This window comes from Sceloporus undulatus, chromosome 1 (genome assembly GCF_019175285.1).
Source record: "Sceloporus undulatus isolate JIND9_A2432 ecotype Alabama chromosome 1, SceUnd_v1.1, whole genome shotgun sequence".
Lineage (NCBI taxonomy): Eukaryota > Metazoa > Chordata > Lepidosauria > Squamata > Phrynosomatidae > Sceloporus > Sceloporus undulatus.
The window spans coordinates 213,683,822-213,701,849 of NC_056522.1; the positions used below are offsets into that span (position 1 = coordinate 213,683,822).

At 40.9% G+C, this 18,028-nt stretch overlaps 1 protein-coding gene across 2 annotated transcripts in view; it reads left to right on the top strand.

Moving 5' to 3' along the window:
• FIGN (fidgetin, microtubule severing factor) overlaps positions 1-18,028 on the top strand; it is a 167,437-nt gene that overhangs the window by 61,921 nt on the left and 87,488 nt on the right. The window contains exon 3 of one of the 2 annotated variants that reach the window (XM_042446127.1): positions 12,181-12,234. The exons of the other annotated variant lie outside the window; for it this stretch is intronic. Coding sequence (XP_042302061.1) covers positions 12,181-12,234 — 54 coding nt within the window. The remainder of the gene's footprint in view (positions 1-12,180; positions 12,235-18,028) is intronic. 2 annotated transcript variants of the gene reach the window in all.

Consider the following 18,028-nt stretch of genomic DNA (forward strand, 5'->3'; position numbering starts at 1 on the left):
TGTCTTTTGTGTGCTTTTAATGCTAACAAGTCTCCCTTGCTTTGACAGTGATAGTGTGGTGATGATGATGATGTTGATGATGATGATGATGATGATGATGATGGTGATAATGATATGAGTCAGCTTGAGAGGCATGCACGCACTGTTTCTGAAGCCAAGAGAGTGTGACTTTCCAAAGTGCCTTTTCTGTGTGTTTTTGGTTCTTTAATGGTGATATTGATATGAGAAAGCCTCTGAGGCAAGGCCAATGTAAGTTGCTGTGATTTTTACAAACTCATGCGCAGTGAAGAAAAAACAAAGTCCCTTGACCAAGTACACACTTCTGAGAAGTACACTTGGTCCAAGAACGGTGAAACCACCTTGACATGTTCAATATGCATAGCCATGTTAAACCCAAGGGGTTTGATTATGGAATAAGCCTCTGAAATATGCAAGAGGCCATGTTAAGTAAAGCCATGTGAAATGCACAACTGTGCTGTTGTGTGTGTTTTGGAATGTAGGTTGGGGGTGTTTGCCCAGAAAGGGACCGAGGAGGAGAGGGCGGGCACACGCCTCCTCCTCCTTGCAGGGCTTCGGTGGAGGCTCTGCCCCGGAGGGTGGCTCCGCCCCAGAGGGTGGCTCCGCCCCAGAGGGTGGAAGCTCCACCCCCCGGCTTCGGCCCCCCGACTTGTCTGAGGGACACCAACCCGGCCCCCGGCTCCAAAAGGTTGCCTACCCCTGATCTAGATAATCCCTAAAGGATGCATTGATGACATTTTTGAGAAATGCCATCAAGGCATCACCCCCCTGGACGGTCAGCCATGATGGGCAGGGATCGAGGGGGCACTTCGTCTTCTTCACTTTTCTAAGGATCTTGTCCATATCATCGGTACTCACCAACTCGAACCGATCCAGTTTAATCTCAAAAATGGGTTTACTGGACACCTCATCAGTCAATTCTGCTATAATCTCGGCGTCCAAGTTGGCTTTTATCTGAAAAATTTTAATAATAAAAATAATAGGATTTTATCTACAAAGTAGTTGTTAAAAGCGTCACAGCAGGCTGTTGTCGGGTTAAGTAAAGGGTTTTGCATAGGTGGAGTCTGTGTCGGTTCCCTTACCACCCTAAACAGTTCTTCCGGACATGACTCTGCAGACACAATACTGCAGAGGAGAAAGAATTCCGTGCTGCATTTATTGCCTTTCTCTAGGAACAAAGAAACTTTCTATACCGAGTCCTGTCAGATAAGAGCTGAGATTTTCGCCAGGCACGCTCTAGTTGTCCAACCTGCTTCATCATCCTGAGTTCTTTTGTATACCATGGTTGGCGATTTGAAGTGGGTTGGAAAGGACGCTTGGGAGCAATCATGTCAATAGCTCTGGTAAGGTCGATGTTCCAGCTGTTGACCAGGGCTTCGGCAGAATCACCACCATTACTAACCAAGGAATTCTCTGAGGCTTTCTGGAACCTTATTGGCTCCTTTAGTCTTTGAGGGCGGATCGTTCTAATGAGTCCTCCACCCCCGGTGGGACGAACAGTGGCTCTTAGTCATTTCTGATAATTTCTGAACAAGAAATGATCCGTTCATGACAGTGCAGTGGTATTAATTACCTCCTCCCACAGATATTCCTGCTTTGTGCTGAAGACTGCATCGAGGGTATGACCCGCATAGTGTGTTGGCCCGGAACCCAATTGGGACAGGTCCAGGCCTGTCATGGAATCCATGAACTGCCGAGCCGCACCTGTTAAACTGGTCTCGAGTGGGATGTTGAAGTCACCCAGAATTAGAAGTCTGAAACCAGTTATGTCAAGATTATTATTATTATTATTATTATTATTATTATTATTATTTACATTATTTATACCCCGCCCTTCAGCCCTATTGGCTCTCAGAGCGGCTTACAATTATTATTTTTCATACAACGGTTCCCTGCCCTCAGGCTTACAATCTAAAAGACATGACACAAAAGGAGAAGGGAATGGTGGTGGGGAAGGGGATGAGGTCCAGTGGTTCTTCTCTCCCTCTGAGGCCTGGACCAAGGCAGATGGACTAGAGGGATGGCTCTTCTTCTTCAGGCTAGCCCTGGTGGAGCTGGGCCAGCCTATTCTCTCCCTCTCAGGCCGAAAGATGACAGTTAAGGAGGGAGGAGCCTCTATCTTCAGGCTAGCCCTGGTGGAGCTAAGCCAGCCTATTCCCTTCCTCCCAGGCCGAAGGATGACAGTTATGGAGGGAGGAGCTTCTATCTTCAGGCTAGTCCTGATGGAGCTGGGCCAGCCTATTCACTCCCTCCCAGGCCGAAGGATGACAGTTATGGAGGGAGGAGCCTCTATCTTCAGGCTAGCCCCTGATGGAGCTGGGCCAGCCTATTCACTCCCTCCCAGGCCGAAGGATGACAGTTATGGAGGAAGGAAAAGATGAAAGCCATTCCTACCACATTTTCTGCTAATAGTGGTGCAGCCCACTTATCCCTCAGATAAAGAAAGGGAATTATATTGTGGCTTCAGCCACATAGGAAGGAATAGGATTGAGAAAGTTAATAACAAAATATCAAGCCACAAAGCAGCAATCTTGTGGTACTGTATTCAATGAATACTGAGGCAGTTCAGCCTTTTCGTCCATTGACCTCTCTCCCATTGAGTCGTGATGCTAGTTGTAGTTTGAGAAACTCTTGAGATGAGGAAGAGATGTTCAGGAGTGTCTACAGCAGCTGCTATGAAGCAGTGTGCAGCAACAGGAGTAAGTAGCACACAATAAAAGGAGAATTTTATTTTCAAGGCAGCACTCTTACCTTGAGATCTCCTCCCTTTGTTTTGAAGACTAGAGAGGTCGAGTTCATAGATCTAGGAATCCTACTTCATATCCTTTGAAGGGATGACAAACCAAATTTCCCTTCTGTTGTTCAACAGTAGACCCTGAACCAATGGTTCAAATTACCAGTGCATTGTGAGAGTGTTGAAGTAGTTGATCTTTGAGAATAAAAAATCTGTGGATGGCCCTGTCCCATTGTCCCTAATGGCAGTGTGTGCACATGGCTGTGTGCATGGTACACTGCCAATACAAGCCATGGGACTTGAGGTCCCATGGTTTTTGGCATCTGTGGGGGGGGGGATCTGGAAACCCCTGCGGACATGAAGCTGACTGTACTTAAATGCTGTGACAACACAGCATCCCACATCTGTCCAAGGCAGCTAGCTGATTTAGTTTGTCTAATGGTAGCAGGATCACTTGTTTCTGTTTCTGTTGATAATTAGTAATGCTGATACTTGTACTTTGCTTTTACTTGAATGTGAAATTTAACTATATATTATGCTGATTTTTTTTATTGTAAGCCACTTTGGTTGTTAACTAAAAACTATAAATGTTAAATTCACTGTATTGCCAATTAGGTGGGTGTAAGAATTGTCATAAAGGGTAGAAGAAGGGCCCTTTCGTAAGGCATACTGGTGATAGTTTATGTATCTGTCTCCAGCAAAGAGTAAGCTTTTCTGTTTACCAAGCAGACAGCAATAATAATAATGTAAAAAATGAGTGCAGGTTCCCATTGCATGTGTTAGGCTGTTGGCACTGATGCTTCTATGTTTTGTATAATCTGGAGAGAGTAGGTAGAAAGAGGATGAAGTTCCAAGGAAAGCTGAGCTGAACCTGACTCAGGCTCACCCTTTCAATATTGATGCCCTTGCAGGTATCAAGTAGTTGTAGCAGACTCAGCTGCATGTTACAATTTATGCATGATTTATTTCAGTTGGTCTTTGCAGATTTAAAAATTGTGTTTGCCTTCCTGGCTCACCATTTTTCCAGTCTAAAGATCATAGGTTTTATTTGATTATATTTTGGTACTCTGTTAAAGTCGACTGGGTCACCTTGCACTGCACATCTATTTAGTATTTGCTCATTTCTTTTAACATGTTCATTTCACTCCACTGTGAAAAGTTAATGCCATCTTTTATCTTTCACTGACTGGATGTCAAAGGACATAACATTAATAGAAGCCAGGCACCTTAATATAGTTTCATGAATGGCCTTTTGAAACACACACCTACAATCCCCCAAAGAATGTAAAATCCACAGGATAGTGGTAGATCTGGTCAGATAATTCTTAATCTGTGCAAATTGCATTCAGTAGCATACAATGCAAATTTTGGACTAAGTATTCTGCCTAACTCTTCCTCATGCAACCACCCTCCAGCTGAGATAACCTAGAACATAAGACTACATCTTGCAAAGATTAAGATCTCTGATGTTAAACACAGAGATGCCTGAATTCTTTAGTATTTGCTTTATGGGGAAGAGCTTCCCATTTAGTTTTATTAAAGGGACCCACTCTGTTTTTTCCATTTTTCTTTTTCTTTTTTCTTTTTGTTATCAGATTATTTTGTCAGTAGTCTGGGATCCACCTTTATGCCCAAAATTATATTTGAGGACCTACTTCTTCTTCCATTTATTTGCTGCTTTTCTCCTAAGGTGGGGTCTAAGGCAGCACATATATAAAATAAAATCCTAATACAATTAATAATTACCACATCAAAACTACTGAAACATATATTTAGAAAAAAATAGATTGTATACTGTTTATAATCTATATAGACCTTTGCTGGATCATACTATTCCCACAGTGGTCATCCAGATGTCTATGGGAATCCTATAAACAGGACATCCCAACTAATATTCAGATGCCTTGTGACTCGTATGCTGGAGGTAACAGATAGCCATCATGACTAGTAGCTACCAGTATGTTTATCCTTCCTGAATTTGTATCATTTTCTTTTAATAACATCTGTGTTGAAGGACATCACAACATCTTCTAGTAGCGATTTCCATAGTTTATGACCTATGTGAAGAGTTACTTTCTTTTGAATGTCCTGGACACACTTCAGCTTCACTGGATAACCTTGGGTTCCACTATAATACACGAGAGAGAGAGAGAGAGAGAAACTTACTGTATATACAGTCATCCTCTGTTTTTGCCCGTTTGTGGGCGGCAAACAGAGGGGGCCAAAATGGGGTGTGCTGCCATTCAAGCCAATGGGGCTTGAATATTGGCTATTTTCCATTTGTGTGCAAAGGGGGGGGGGGGGTTTGGAACTGACCCCTGCAAAAACAGAGGGGCAATTGTACTTGATATAAGTCTAGAAATTTCAATCAAAAAACGCGCCCCAAAAAACCTGGGTTAACTTATCCATGGATCAATGTAACTATTGAACCTTAACTCTTATATATAAAAAAGAATCATTCCCCATTCAGCGTGTCAAAAGGTGAGAGTTTAGTCCATCCTAGAAAATCCTAAAAGAAGCACTAACCTCTTCTCCTCTCTCTGCTGGTACACCACATCTGGCATTTTTTAATGCTTGGGTAGGAAAATGATGATGTTGGCTGTTTGGTGCTCCCCCCTTAAAGGAGAACCAAGGGAGTAGGGAGGAGTCAGTGCTTCTTTTAGGTTATCCCAGGTACTTCTTTTAGATTACAGCAATAGCAAGTACATTTCTATGCCGCTTATCAGTGCATTTAAGCACTCCCTAAGTGGTTCACAATGTGTAAGCTAATTGCACCCAACAATCTGGGTACTCATTTTAGTGACCTCGGAAGGATGCAAGACTGAGTCGAGCTTGAGTCCTTTCACTGATATTGAACTCGCAACCTTATTATTTGGGAGTGAGTGGCTGCAGTACAGGCATTTAACCACTGCACCACCAAGGCTCCTAGGTTATCCCAGAATGGATCAAGTTCTCATCTTTTACCACTCTACTCAGAAAAAGGGATTCTAGCGGTATTATTCCAGCAATAAGGAATTAGGCATTGAAGGATTCAAATAAGATATTTGTGTATATTTTTTTTATCTTTTCTTAATTGAGATCAGCCAAACTTATCACATTGACATTAAAGCTATTATCACTATTAACATAGGGGCTGTGCAGAGATCCCTGAAGGGGCAGCCTCCAGCCACCTCTTTTATAGCCAGATTGGGCCCCTGGCAACCACACACTGTGGCCCCAATCTGGCCTTTGCAGGACACAAAAAGAAGTAGCAAAAAGCGGCTCCTTTTTGTGCCCTGCAAAGGGTGCAATAGCTGTGTGCTGTGTGGAGCCTTGGTGGCACAGTGGTTAAATGCCTGTATTGCAGCCACTCACTCAAAATCATAAGGTTGCGAGTTCAATACTAGCAAAAGGTCTCAAGCTCGACTCAGGCTTGCATCCTTCTGAGGTCGCTAAAATGAATACTACCCAGATTGTTGGGAGCAATTAGCTTACAGTTGTAAAGTGATTAGACACTGCTAGTTTGGTATGAAGTGGTATATAAACGAAGCTGTTTGTTTGGACGCAGCACCAGAAGAGTGCCATGACACCGCACGCCATGTGGTGCAGCATGTGATGTCACACCGCCCTGGGACAGAGCCAGGGCATGCATTGTGTAGACGCTATGCCCGACTCTGCCCCCAATGTGGCCAAAGATGCCGGTGTGCACAACCCCATAGTCACTACAGTGGTGCCTCGTGTTACGAAATTAATTCGTTCCGCCGCCGCTTTCGTAACCCGAAAAGCATTCGCAAGCCGAAATGCCATAGGCGCTAATGGGGAAAAGCCGCGATTTCGTACGAAAAAGCGCCGAAAAGCACCAAAATTTTCTTCGTAACCCGAAATAACCTTCGTAACCCGGAACAGTTATTTCCTATGGGATTTTTTCGTATCCCGGAAATTTCGTAACGTGGGTATTTCGTATCCCGGGGTACCACTGTATTTTATTTGCTTTGCCTTTACATCCTTTTTGACATATGCATGTTTTTCTTAGTCCCACCTATGCCAGGTTGCTTCCCACACATATTGCACATTACAGACACTATTTATCATAGTTCCCTCCTCATCCACCTATCCTTTAGGGTAAGCACAAACAGTTATGCCTGCTTAAATTTTGTAACTTCTCTGGCATTGTTTTCCTTTGTTTACACTCTTTGTTGCATGGCCTTAGATTTATCTTCGACTTACATATGGATCAAATAAAAATCCATACTTTTGACCCCCAAACCTGGCCTTGATGTATATGTGAGGTTGACTTATACACAACTATATGTGGTTTATTTCTCCATTTGTAATGTGTCTGGACTGTTTTGCTTTGGGTCTGAAATGGAGCTTTGCTTCAGAAATCCAAAACACTTTATGCTTTCTCATTGATTATTGTGAGGAGAGCAAATGATACTGCTTCTACTGTTTTGAAATACTTCTCTGACAGTGTGGCAGATTTCAGATTCATAGGTGCAAGAGATTCCATGCTAGATTTCATGTCTTTAAAAGGTGCGAATACTTTTTAAAATGTGGATGTCTGTAATATTAACCTTTTTTTTTAATACAACTGGATGAAATTTTCAGACACAGTTGTTTTTTCTAAGGATAGGAACACTGTCACATTTCAGACAGATGGATACAGTGGATTTCAACAAGGGAGAGTTTTCAAATTTGCAGGGGATTTTTTTTTCCTATGGTGTACGGACAATTTACATAAAAATGGCACACATCACAGATGTGTCCCTAGGCAAGTAACCTGTAGAATTTCAGTCAGACAGATGCAAGTGATAGAATGAATGAAAAATATTTTGAGGACTGAGTAGGTGGCAGGACTGCTTAACTTTGGTCCCAAAGTTGCAGACACTGCTTCATCCTAGAAAGAATAGAAAGAGGACCCTTTACTGAGAAAACACACAAAACTGTATGAGCCAGTGCGGTCTACTTATTTTAGTGCTGGTCTAGGACTCTCAGAGACCAAGTTTTGATTCTCTGATCTGCCATAAAAACAGTGGGTGGCCTTAGGTAAGTGACACACTTTTGGCCTCAGAGGAAGGCAGTGGCAAATGCCCTGTGTGAACAAATCTAGCCAAGAAAACCCCATAGTACACCCTAAGTCAGAAATGACTCAGAGGTATATAACAACAAATATGTTAGGTAATGCATGCCTATGGGCAATTTGAAGCCCCTCTCTGTGATTCATTCTTGCTCTTTCTTTCTGTGTATGAACAAGTGTGCACACCCACACAGTATATCAAGATATGTCTGGTACAACTATAAATCCTCACATGCATGTAAAGCCCACAAAGAATAACCAACATTTTCATGGTGTTACAGTTACAAACAACTCTTACTAATATGTGTTTTATACAGAAAGTGAAACACCATAGCTTATTCTCCACCTATGAAAGTTTAACCTCTATCCTAGTGATTAGTTTGAGCTCAGCGTTTTCTTAGAAGATCTTGTTGCTGTTATTGCAGAGCATTTTCTCTGTGTTTGGTGATTTCCCCTTCCCTTCTCTCTATTACCATTTTAAACCACAGGTACCAGATAAGGCTTGCAAGATGCCAGTTCAGTTCTCTTTTTGGCCTTTTCTGATAAGTGTGGGTAAGATCCCATATCCACTTCTGTATAATGCAGTGGTGAGGAGCTCAGAGGAAATTAATTGCTCGAGGGACCATTGACAGTCTCTGTGTCTGACTATTGAGCTACTGGAATTCTCTCAGCCTTATGATGGCAGGCTCCTCTAAAGTGAATCAGTTTAACTGACTCCTTAATTTCTTTATAAGCTATTGTCTGAAACAGAAGGACGTTTAGCCAATTTTTTGACAATTGGCCTTTTTTGGCATAATTCATGTCTCTCAGTCTTCTTGGCTGTGTTGCCAAAATGATCTGGGCTTATTTTTCTTTACCTTGTTCTAAGTATGTAATTCCATTTTAATAAGTGCTTCCAATGAATTGATTCAAGTAGCCAAATGCAAAACTGACCACTCGAGAGGGAGCCAAATGTAAAATAGGTTGCAAGACCTAGAGGACATTATGTAATCCACTAATGATTCAGGGACCTCATCTCGCATGCAACATTATCTATTACTTAATTGCTTTTTTAGGCTATGGGGGGGGAAGTGCTGTAATCCTGTTTTTTCTCATGTTTTTTACTCTTCTTTTAATATTTTCTGGGGGAGGGAGTGAATTGGTGAGGCACAGGTCCACAATCTCCCCCATTGCTCAGTTACCAGCCTGGTGAGAGAGGCTGCATTTACATTGCAGAATTAATGCAGTTTTGACACCACTTTGTGAACACCTGAAGAAAGACATTTTGATTTTTTTAAAGGTATCAAATTTAGTACAGTGCACAATAAATGGGCTTACACATTTTTATTTTCATTAGAGACCTAAGTAAAAGCTCAGAGTAGCAAACCCCTCCTATGGGCCTCTACTAGAGAAACAAGGCAGCATGTCATATAAATTAATGTGCCCTGTTACTCCCAAGAGGTCTGCCAACATTTTCCACTGAAGTGCTCTCTTTCTGTTTTATGAACAGTGAATTCACCATGGCAAAGTAAAATCTTCGTTTTTGGATTGTAAATCTTCTAGTTACTCTTTATGCTGTGTTGTGTTACACACTGGATGGCATCAAATATGTTGAAGGTCGTGTTCTTGGAGGTTTCTTATTTGCCTCAAATATTCTACCAAGTAACTTGGGAAAAAAATTTTTAGTATTTCTTTTTATTATTGTGGTTCCATTTGCTATGGTATTTGAATACACCAGAGAAAACAGTTTGCTCTTCTTAGTCCCAGAGATCAGTATGACTTTTAATTTCAGTTAACACTTTGTCTAAATGATAGCTGTACTTCAGTCTTCATTTGTTCTCAGCAATAATGGTTTGCCTTTAAGTTCAGAATAGGTACATGTGGTGTATTTTTTTTTAACTTGAAGCAAAGGCAGATTCTCTTTCCCCATTCTCATCCCGCCCTTGGCAATTGTCCATCTTGACTGATGCTTGCTAAGTGTTGCAATGGAGCTCCAAGTGTACAGTAAGCATCAAAGATTATTTGATAGCAGATTCCTTAGAAGATGTTTCTTCCATATTCTAAGTGTCATGACACTGCATCACTGAACTACTGTTTCACACTGTGCTTTATTAATAACCTTGCAAGGGAGGCCTTCTGCAGAAAGTTGGATTTTGGCTTTAAATCAATGAGAATGATTAGCTTAATATAAGGTAGTCAGAATACAAGTTGTGAAGTAGGTCAGTACATTCTGCTTCCTTTTAAACTGCATCAGCAGCAGGCATTTTTTATCAACCTTTTCCCACATCTTAGTACACAACAATGTTAACTTTGTTCCTGCTTGCTTCCTCCATTTAAAGCATCTTTCCTTATTATTATTTTCCCCCAGTGCTCCCTCTTATATACAATTTTGTTTTCAATTTGTGTTGTCTTAATGTTGTAGCTAAATATTCTGTTCTATAGGGAGCCCTGATGGTGCAGTGTTTAAATGCTGGTACTGCAGCTGCAAGGTTGTGAGTTTGATCCCAGGGCTCTGGGTTGACTCAGCCTTCCATCCTTTCCTAGGTCAATAAAATGAGTACCCAGCTTGTTGGGACCAATTGGCTTACAGATTGTAAACCACTTAGAAAGTGCTGAGTTCACTATGAAGTAGTATAGAACTGTAAATGCTAAATGCTATTCATATTGGGCATATCAAGCCAAAGTTAAGTATTATGTTACACTGATACCACTCAAAAAGTTAAGGAGAAATAAAACATATCATTTCTCATAGAATCATACAATTGGAAGAATCCTCATGGGCCAGTCCAATCTCAGATCAGTGCAGGATCGGCACCTAAAGCATCCCCAACAGGTAGCTGTCCAGTCGCTTTTTCAAGTCATCCAGAAAAGGAGATCCCACTAATAATAATAATAATAATAATAATAATAATTTGTTTTATTTATATACCGCTATTCCAAAGGTCATAGTGGTGAACAGCAAGTAAGCTAATTAGCAAGTAAGCTAATTTGCCCCCAACAGTCTGGGTACTCATTTTAGCGACCTTGGAAGGATGCAAGCCTGAGTCGAGCTTGGGCCCTTTTTCTGGTCTTGAACTCGCAACCTTGTGGTTTCGAGTGAATGGCTGCAGTACAGGCATTTACCCACTGTGCCACCAGGGCTCCACTACCTCTCTAGGTAATTGGTCCCACTTCTAAACCACTCTTATTATCAAGAGATTCCTTCTAATGGCCAATCAGAATCTGCTCTCCTGTAAATTCAAACCATTAGACCTGGTCATACTTTCTGGGGCAGCAATGAACAATCAAGTCCTCTCCTCTCTGTGGCAGCCCTTGAGGTACTTGCAGAGTGCAATCATGTCACCTCTCCATTTTCTCTTCACCAAGCTAAATATGGCCAGCTCCTTCAACCTTTCCTTACATGTGTGTACATAAGTGTGGCTTACACATAAGCAGTTCCCTTTTTTCTACAGGGTGCAGGGAGCCATTCTCTTGCCTTTGTGCTCTGTTCCAAAGATCTCCCCGGAGCTTCAAGCCTTGGAAGGAGCTGTTATTTCACTTTCTTATGGGTGGAGAGGGAAGCAGGCAGGCAATTCAGACCAGAAAGAAATCATTGCTCTGAACTGGTAGGGGAATTTTAAGAGAGTGCAGTCTATCCATGAGTGCACCCTCATTCCCCCCCCGAGATGAGTCTAGCTGCTACTTCATGATTTGAACTGCTGCTGCAGCCGCCCATACCATGGCTTGATGGCTGTCAGGATAGGGGGGAGGATGGCAAACTATGCAGGTGGAGCTATGTGCCAAATGAAGGATCTCAGCCATTATGTGACACCAGAAAGGAAAAGAAAAAAGAGGGATTTAAAGCACTACATGGCATTGCTAAAGGAATCAACAAATTGTAATATCAAGCTATATGGTTCGAGGGAACATTGAGCAAATCCACATTTTAAAATGTAAGACTTTTTAATGCACAGACAATGTGAAAGGCACAATAAACGTGTGTGTGTATGTGTGTGTGTATGGCATACGAACCACACTAAAACTATTAAATCCATTTTCAAGTTCTATGTTTTGGAGGGGGCATTATACATTCATGGCAAATTGGGATCCTGGTAAATCTTTATAAAAAGTTACAATCAGTTCCATGGATTAAATGCAAACAATAAAGCTGGAAACAATAAAAGAGCATCAGATCAAAGCAGTTATTATGAAAGGGTTTCACAAATCAAAGGAATGACCCAAATACTAAAATGGTTTGTACTAGAACAAAAATACGTGGGAATCCTTATGCATTTGTTTAGCTTTGGCTGAAGCTATTGTGAATATTGCTACTTTTTGAATGATTTTGTCATTGTTATTTTGAAAGCAGGAAGTCAATATTCTGTAAATTTGACCAGTGCTCTTGTCCTTTCAGCAACTCTGGAAGAAATCTATCTCTTACAGAGCGGGTTATGGGGCAGCGAAAGAGGTACATACTTATATCTCTCCCATTGCAATCAATGTTAACTTTGGCAGGATTGTGCTCATTATGCAGAGCTTCTGTGTAATTTATATTTTTCTAAAAGTGTACTTTATATTGAATGTATTTGCTTCTCTTAAAATATTATGTGGAAAGAATTTCAGTGTGGTGTAATAGGATGTGAAAGTCACAAATGGGTGTTACAGAAAGGGGATAGAGATGGGAAGTGACCTTGGAAAGAGAGACACAGGGGATGACGACTAAAAACTCATCCCCAAAGTAAAAACAAAAACAAACAAAAAAACTTCACCTCTGGATAAGTGCTGGAGAGGAATGAGAACCTGAACAGAGCTTGGAAAGTTACTTTAAGAAGAATGAATAAAATAATAATGTTATAATCATCCATAACTGAGCTGCGATAAGTTTATATTCTGCATCCAAGATTGCACAGGTGGTTTTGTCAAAATCCAACCCTACATTAGGTTAACCAAAAAGATTCTGAAGAATTATGTGCAAAGACCACAAATCTGGCAAGGATACTTTAAAAAGGCAGGTAGGGGAAAGCTGATAGTCTTAATAATGTATTCTGCATGTTGTGCTGAGATTTATGAGAGAATACTTACCAAATTAGACTGATCATGTTACACTCTGATGGCTTTTAGGCTTGTTGGGAATAGGAAGGGCATTAAAAGGCAATGAATGTTGATTATCCATTTTTTTGGGGAAAATAACCCTCTAAAAGTGTCACTATCCAAAACTGCACAAGCAGCAATTCAGAGCATGAAGCTTATAGGCCCCTTTGGAAGGCGAGAGTAGAAAATCTCTTAGGCAGTCTCTAGGTTGTCAAAGCTGAGGATGAATTTGGGCACTGGATAACTCAAAGCAGAACAAGGAAGCCACATTTGGTGACTTGACCTAGGATCCCAAAGCATCTCCTTTCCACTGCTCAGTTATAGATGAAACTAGTGTGTCATTATATTCATTCTGCAAAATAGTAATTTCCCATATTTGGAACATAAGAGTGTGTGGGGTGGAAAGCTTTTGGTTAGTTTAAATGAATTAATATAAATGAATATTGTGCATATATGTGTCTCTCTGTGTTGGGAAGCGTATATTGCCTCCCTTATAAGAGGCAGGTATGTAGCTGAGTAGAGTTCTGGAAATTTCTTCTTTCTGGGAGGCAGGACAGTGAGTTGAATTAGAGTTAGGATTAGGTGTTTAGAGGGTCAGATGTTTAGAGGTTAGAATCTCCATGGGAATTTTAGAGTAGCATACTGAGTTTCTTCTGGGGGGTGGTTATTTATAACTTATTCCACCAATTCTATAAGGCTTCCTCCAGCATTACTATAAACACCTAAGTACCTGGACAGAATACTTAGAGTACTTTGTTTACCATAAAAATGTAGGTCTGTTATATAAAACCAAAAAGCCACTGAAAGGTAATAACCTTACTGGGAATAGGGCAGCTAAAATGGCACTAGTGGGCAGGATTTAGAATTATGGATATTCTTCTTTAGGCTGGATGTTCAGTATTATAATATGAAGTCGAAGGCTTTTATGGCTGTCATCCATAGTTTTTTTGTGGATTTTGGGCTATGTGACCATGTTCTAGAAGAGTTTCTTCCTGACATTTCGCCAGTGTTGAAAACATTCTGGACCATGCCGACAACTACCATGTCAGGATGCACAGGGAAACCGTTGAAATCCACAAACACCTGGACAATTTCAACAGAAAAGAGCAAACCCTTAAAGTAAACTAGGTTTGGCTACCAGTCCTGAAAAATAGCAAGATGAAGACTCAACAAATGCAAATGATAAATCTCCCAGTGTCGGGTTTCCCAGCAGACAATGAGCACTAATCAAACAGACACTAATCCTCTTTTGCAGACTCTCCTAGCCTGAGGCCTGCCATTAGCAACAGAACAATCCACATGTAAATCACTCCTGCCTTTCCAGGTCACACAATATATAAACCCAACTCCTTTCCAGGCAAGCATTCTCTGAGGATGCCAGCCATACATGCTGGCGAAACGTCAGGAAGAAACTCTTCTAGAAAATGGCCACATAGCCTGAAAAACCCACAAAAAACTATAGTATTATAATACTTAAACTCTACGCCTCTATGCCTCTACAAATTAGCTGGAGTGGTTATTCCAATGTTTTAATAGTGAGTTATAATGTGGTAACCACTTTTCTAAGCATCCTTGTCATAGTACAGTTTGCTTTGACTATGTGTAAATATTAACTAAAAAATAGGACTGCTTTGCATAATCACACAACTCAATGTTTTTTCATTCAATGGTTCTGAAACAATTGTATGAATTTTCTCTGACAAAAATGTTGTTTCAGCTGATATTGGATCATATGAAAATTTTAATGTATGTGATGTTTGTCAAGTGCAAATTATTTGCTACAACAGTTGCTGAAATGTAAAACTACAAATTCCAGGATTCCATAGGATGGAGGTGCAGCACTTAAAGTAACTGCATTATTTGTACAAAGTAGATGCAACCTTCGACAATTGGTCCATCTACCTATTGTTTTCTGTCCTGGTGGGTAATGACACTCTCCGGGGCTGAACCTCAAGCCTTCTGTATGTGAGGCACATGCCACTGAGCTATGACCCTCTTGCTGCATTTCCAGATCAGAAAAGATGCAGCAGATTGCTATTATAAGTTCTGCCACTGATGAAAGTGGCTGTGTAAATAATGTGCAAATGCCTAGGGGGGACATTTGCTCATATTCTTCCCTTCCCTGCCTCCTTCTGCACATAGGTAGAGGCAGGTAGCAAATTTCAAAGCTGCAGTAGAAATGAGAACAAAATAAAATGTGCAAATCTGGTGGTGGTACTGTAGTATACAGTACTGTAATATAAATATTGTAATATATTATAATGTGTGTAATTCTGAATATAAAAAAGATTGGTTATCTTTGAATACTGTATTTAAAGTTTAACTATTATTGACCACCCTCTATGCTTAAAAAGCAACTGAAATCGGGCTTTGTGCTCTCTTGATTCATGGCTTAGAAACAGTAGTCTGCACCAATTATGTGATAGTGACTGTAATGACATGCTAAAGGGTAGTGGTGGTTCTTCCCACCCCAGATTAATTGCACTCAGTGTGTGTGATATTGTGAATGCTAAAGTCCATCCTGACTAGAGTTATGTTAAATACTAAATGCCCTGTCTACACTGCAATTTTAATATGTTCTGACTAACACATTTTAGATCTGAGAGCTCCAGTTGAGGTCAGGGTGCTCGACATTCTGTTAAGTAAATGTTAAAGGATTTGGTACATGATGCCAGTGAATTCCGGAACTGTAGCAATTAAAGCATTATACAAGGGAATTTTTGTGAAATATAGAACCTGTTGCTTTCAGATATCAAAAGAGATTTTAATAACCTTTCCTTTGGAAGGGCTGTAGCAATTCAGTGAAAAGCATTTTCAGGGTGGGAGTATGTGGGTGTCTGGGCGATAAAATGAAGTTTAAAATTTTGCTGAGACTTAGTGGTGTCTTGTCAAAAAAAGGTAAAATTGTCAAATTGTCAAAGATGGTGTAGCGTGAAGAGGCTCAAAATAATAAATGTGCTACTACTAAAGAAGTTGTTTTAATGTAATATATTAAGATATAATTTGATCACTTAGGAGTTCAGTAAAACAATATTCTTCTTCCTTATTGCATGCCTTCAAATCATTTCCAACTTATGGCATCTGTAAGGTGACCATATGATGGGGTTTTCTTGACAAGATTTGATCAGATGGGCCCTTTACCTTCCTCTGAGGCCTAGAGAGTGTGACTTGCCCAAGGTCACCCAGTGGATTTCAGTGTTTGAGTAGGTACTCAAACAACACTCAATTCTAAATTTGCTAGTCCAAGGAGAGAGTGTACACACGTATACCATATTGAATTGTTGCAACAAACCACTGGAAATCCTAGTAAAGACTGGTGCCGAGTGGGGCTAAGCAGAGTGGAGGACAGGACAAGTAGCTGCAAATGGAGCTACCAGCAGATAGAGACTGGTGGTCACAATAGGTGAAGTCAGTTGGGGCACTTTTGCACAAATTTAAAATCCATTTTTATAAGTTCCAGCAGAAACCTATTTCAAACAGAGGCAAGTCACTTGGCAGAAATCCTGAGTGCAAGGAAGTAGAGGGATCCCACAATGCACACAAGCACTCTTTTGAGGCCACATTGTTCTTCCTGGCTCATCAAAAAAAGGCAAAATGAGGCAAGGAAGCCTGTAAGTTCACCAAGTTCTTGAATGAAACGGAGGAGCAGGAGCTGAACACCCCAGTACATCAAACCACTCCTTCGAAGTCACACAAGTTTAGACTCAAACAGAAACCAGAAAATACCAGAAGCAGTACAGAATAAAGGAGTGAGGAGACAAAAACCAGAAATAGAAGGTGGAGGTGGAAATGAAATAGGAAAAACATCAGAATGGGGTGAGTGAGTGAAAATGTAAATAAAAAGTAAATCCACTCTGGAATACTAAAAGCAAGCTTTCTTGCTTCATTCTAGACACTAGATTGGATTTCTGAGTGTGCTGATGCCTGTTTTTTTCCTATACCATGAGGCCTCTCTCCCTGCATATCTCTTATCTATCTTTGCTCACAAGCACAGCAATAACTTGCAATCTCTCTCTCTCTCTCTCTCTCTCTCTCTCTCTGTGTGTGTGTGTGTGTGTGCGTGCGCGCGCTAAATGTACAGATGCTCATCCTCCCCACCCCCCACAGTAAGGCTTTGTCCTCTGCTGCTGTGTGAGTGAGCTCTGTCTCCATGTTCCAGGCTAGCCTTGAGAGACTGAACAATTCACCAGAGCTCTGTGCAGTTACAGTGCTCTGCATAGGCCTCAGGAGAAATGTGAGCAAAACCATTGACTTGTGACATTAAAAGTGACCATTCTATCATTAAGAACATTGCTTTGTTCTGACTGGTTCTGAGGAACCCGTGAGGGTGTAAAAGGAGGGGGAGACAGCACAATCTTCCAGGTTGCTGTGGTGTCCTTAAAATGTATGAGAGGGTTATTTTTAAAGAAACGAACCCTATATCTGGGTATGCATAGTGAGGATGCCTGGATGACATCATACTGCTAGCAGAAAACATTACAGACCTAGAACAAGGAAGATTAGGGAAGAAAGTGCAAAGGTAGGCTTGCCTTGACATGAATATCTAGTCGTAACTGACTAAGTGTTGGTGCTCATCTTCGTTACTAAGTTGAAGAGCCAGCATTGTCCAAGGACTGCTCTAGTGGTCATGTAGCCAGCATGACTGCAGTGAATGCTATTACCTTCCTACAGAAGCAGTACCTATTTTCTACTTGCATTTACATGCTTTCAAACTGCTAGGTTGGCAGAAGGTGGGACTAGTGACAGTAGCTCGCCCCATCATGTAGTACTCAGGCTTCAAACTGCCAACCTTCTGATCTTCCAATCATCAGAAATGGTGTCTTAACCACTAAGCCACCATATCCCTTACTGCTGAACATAAAGAAAAAAAATAATGACGATAGAGGATCTACATAAATTCAACCTATACAATAAGGAAATTGAAATAGTAAAAGAGTTCCCATACCTTGGATCAAACATTGATCAGAATGAAAACTGCACTCAAGAAATCAGAAGAAGACTAGAAATGGGGAGGGTAGCTATGACAGCATTAGAAACGATCCTGAAGAGTAAAGATATACAACTGAAAACAGCAGTTACAATCATACAAGCCATTATATTCCCTGTTATCATGTATGGATGCGAGAACTGGACAGTGACGAAGGTGGATAGGAAGAAATTAAATTTTTTTG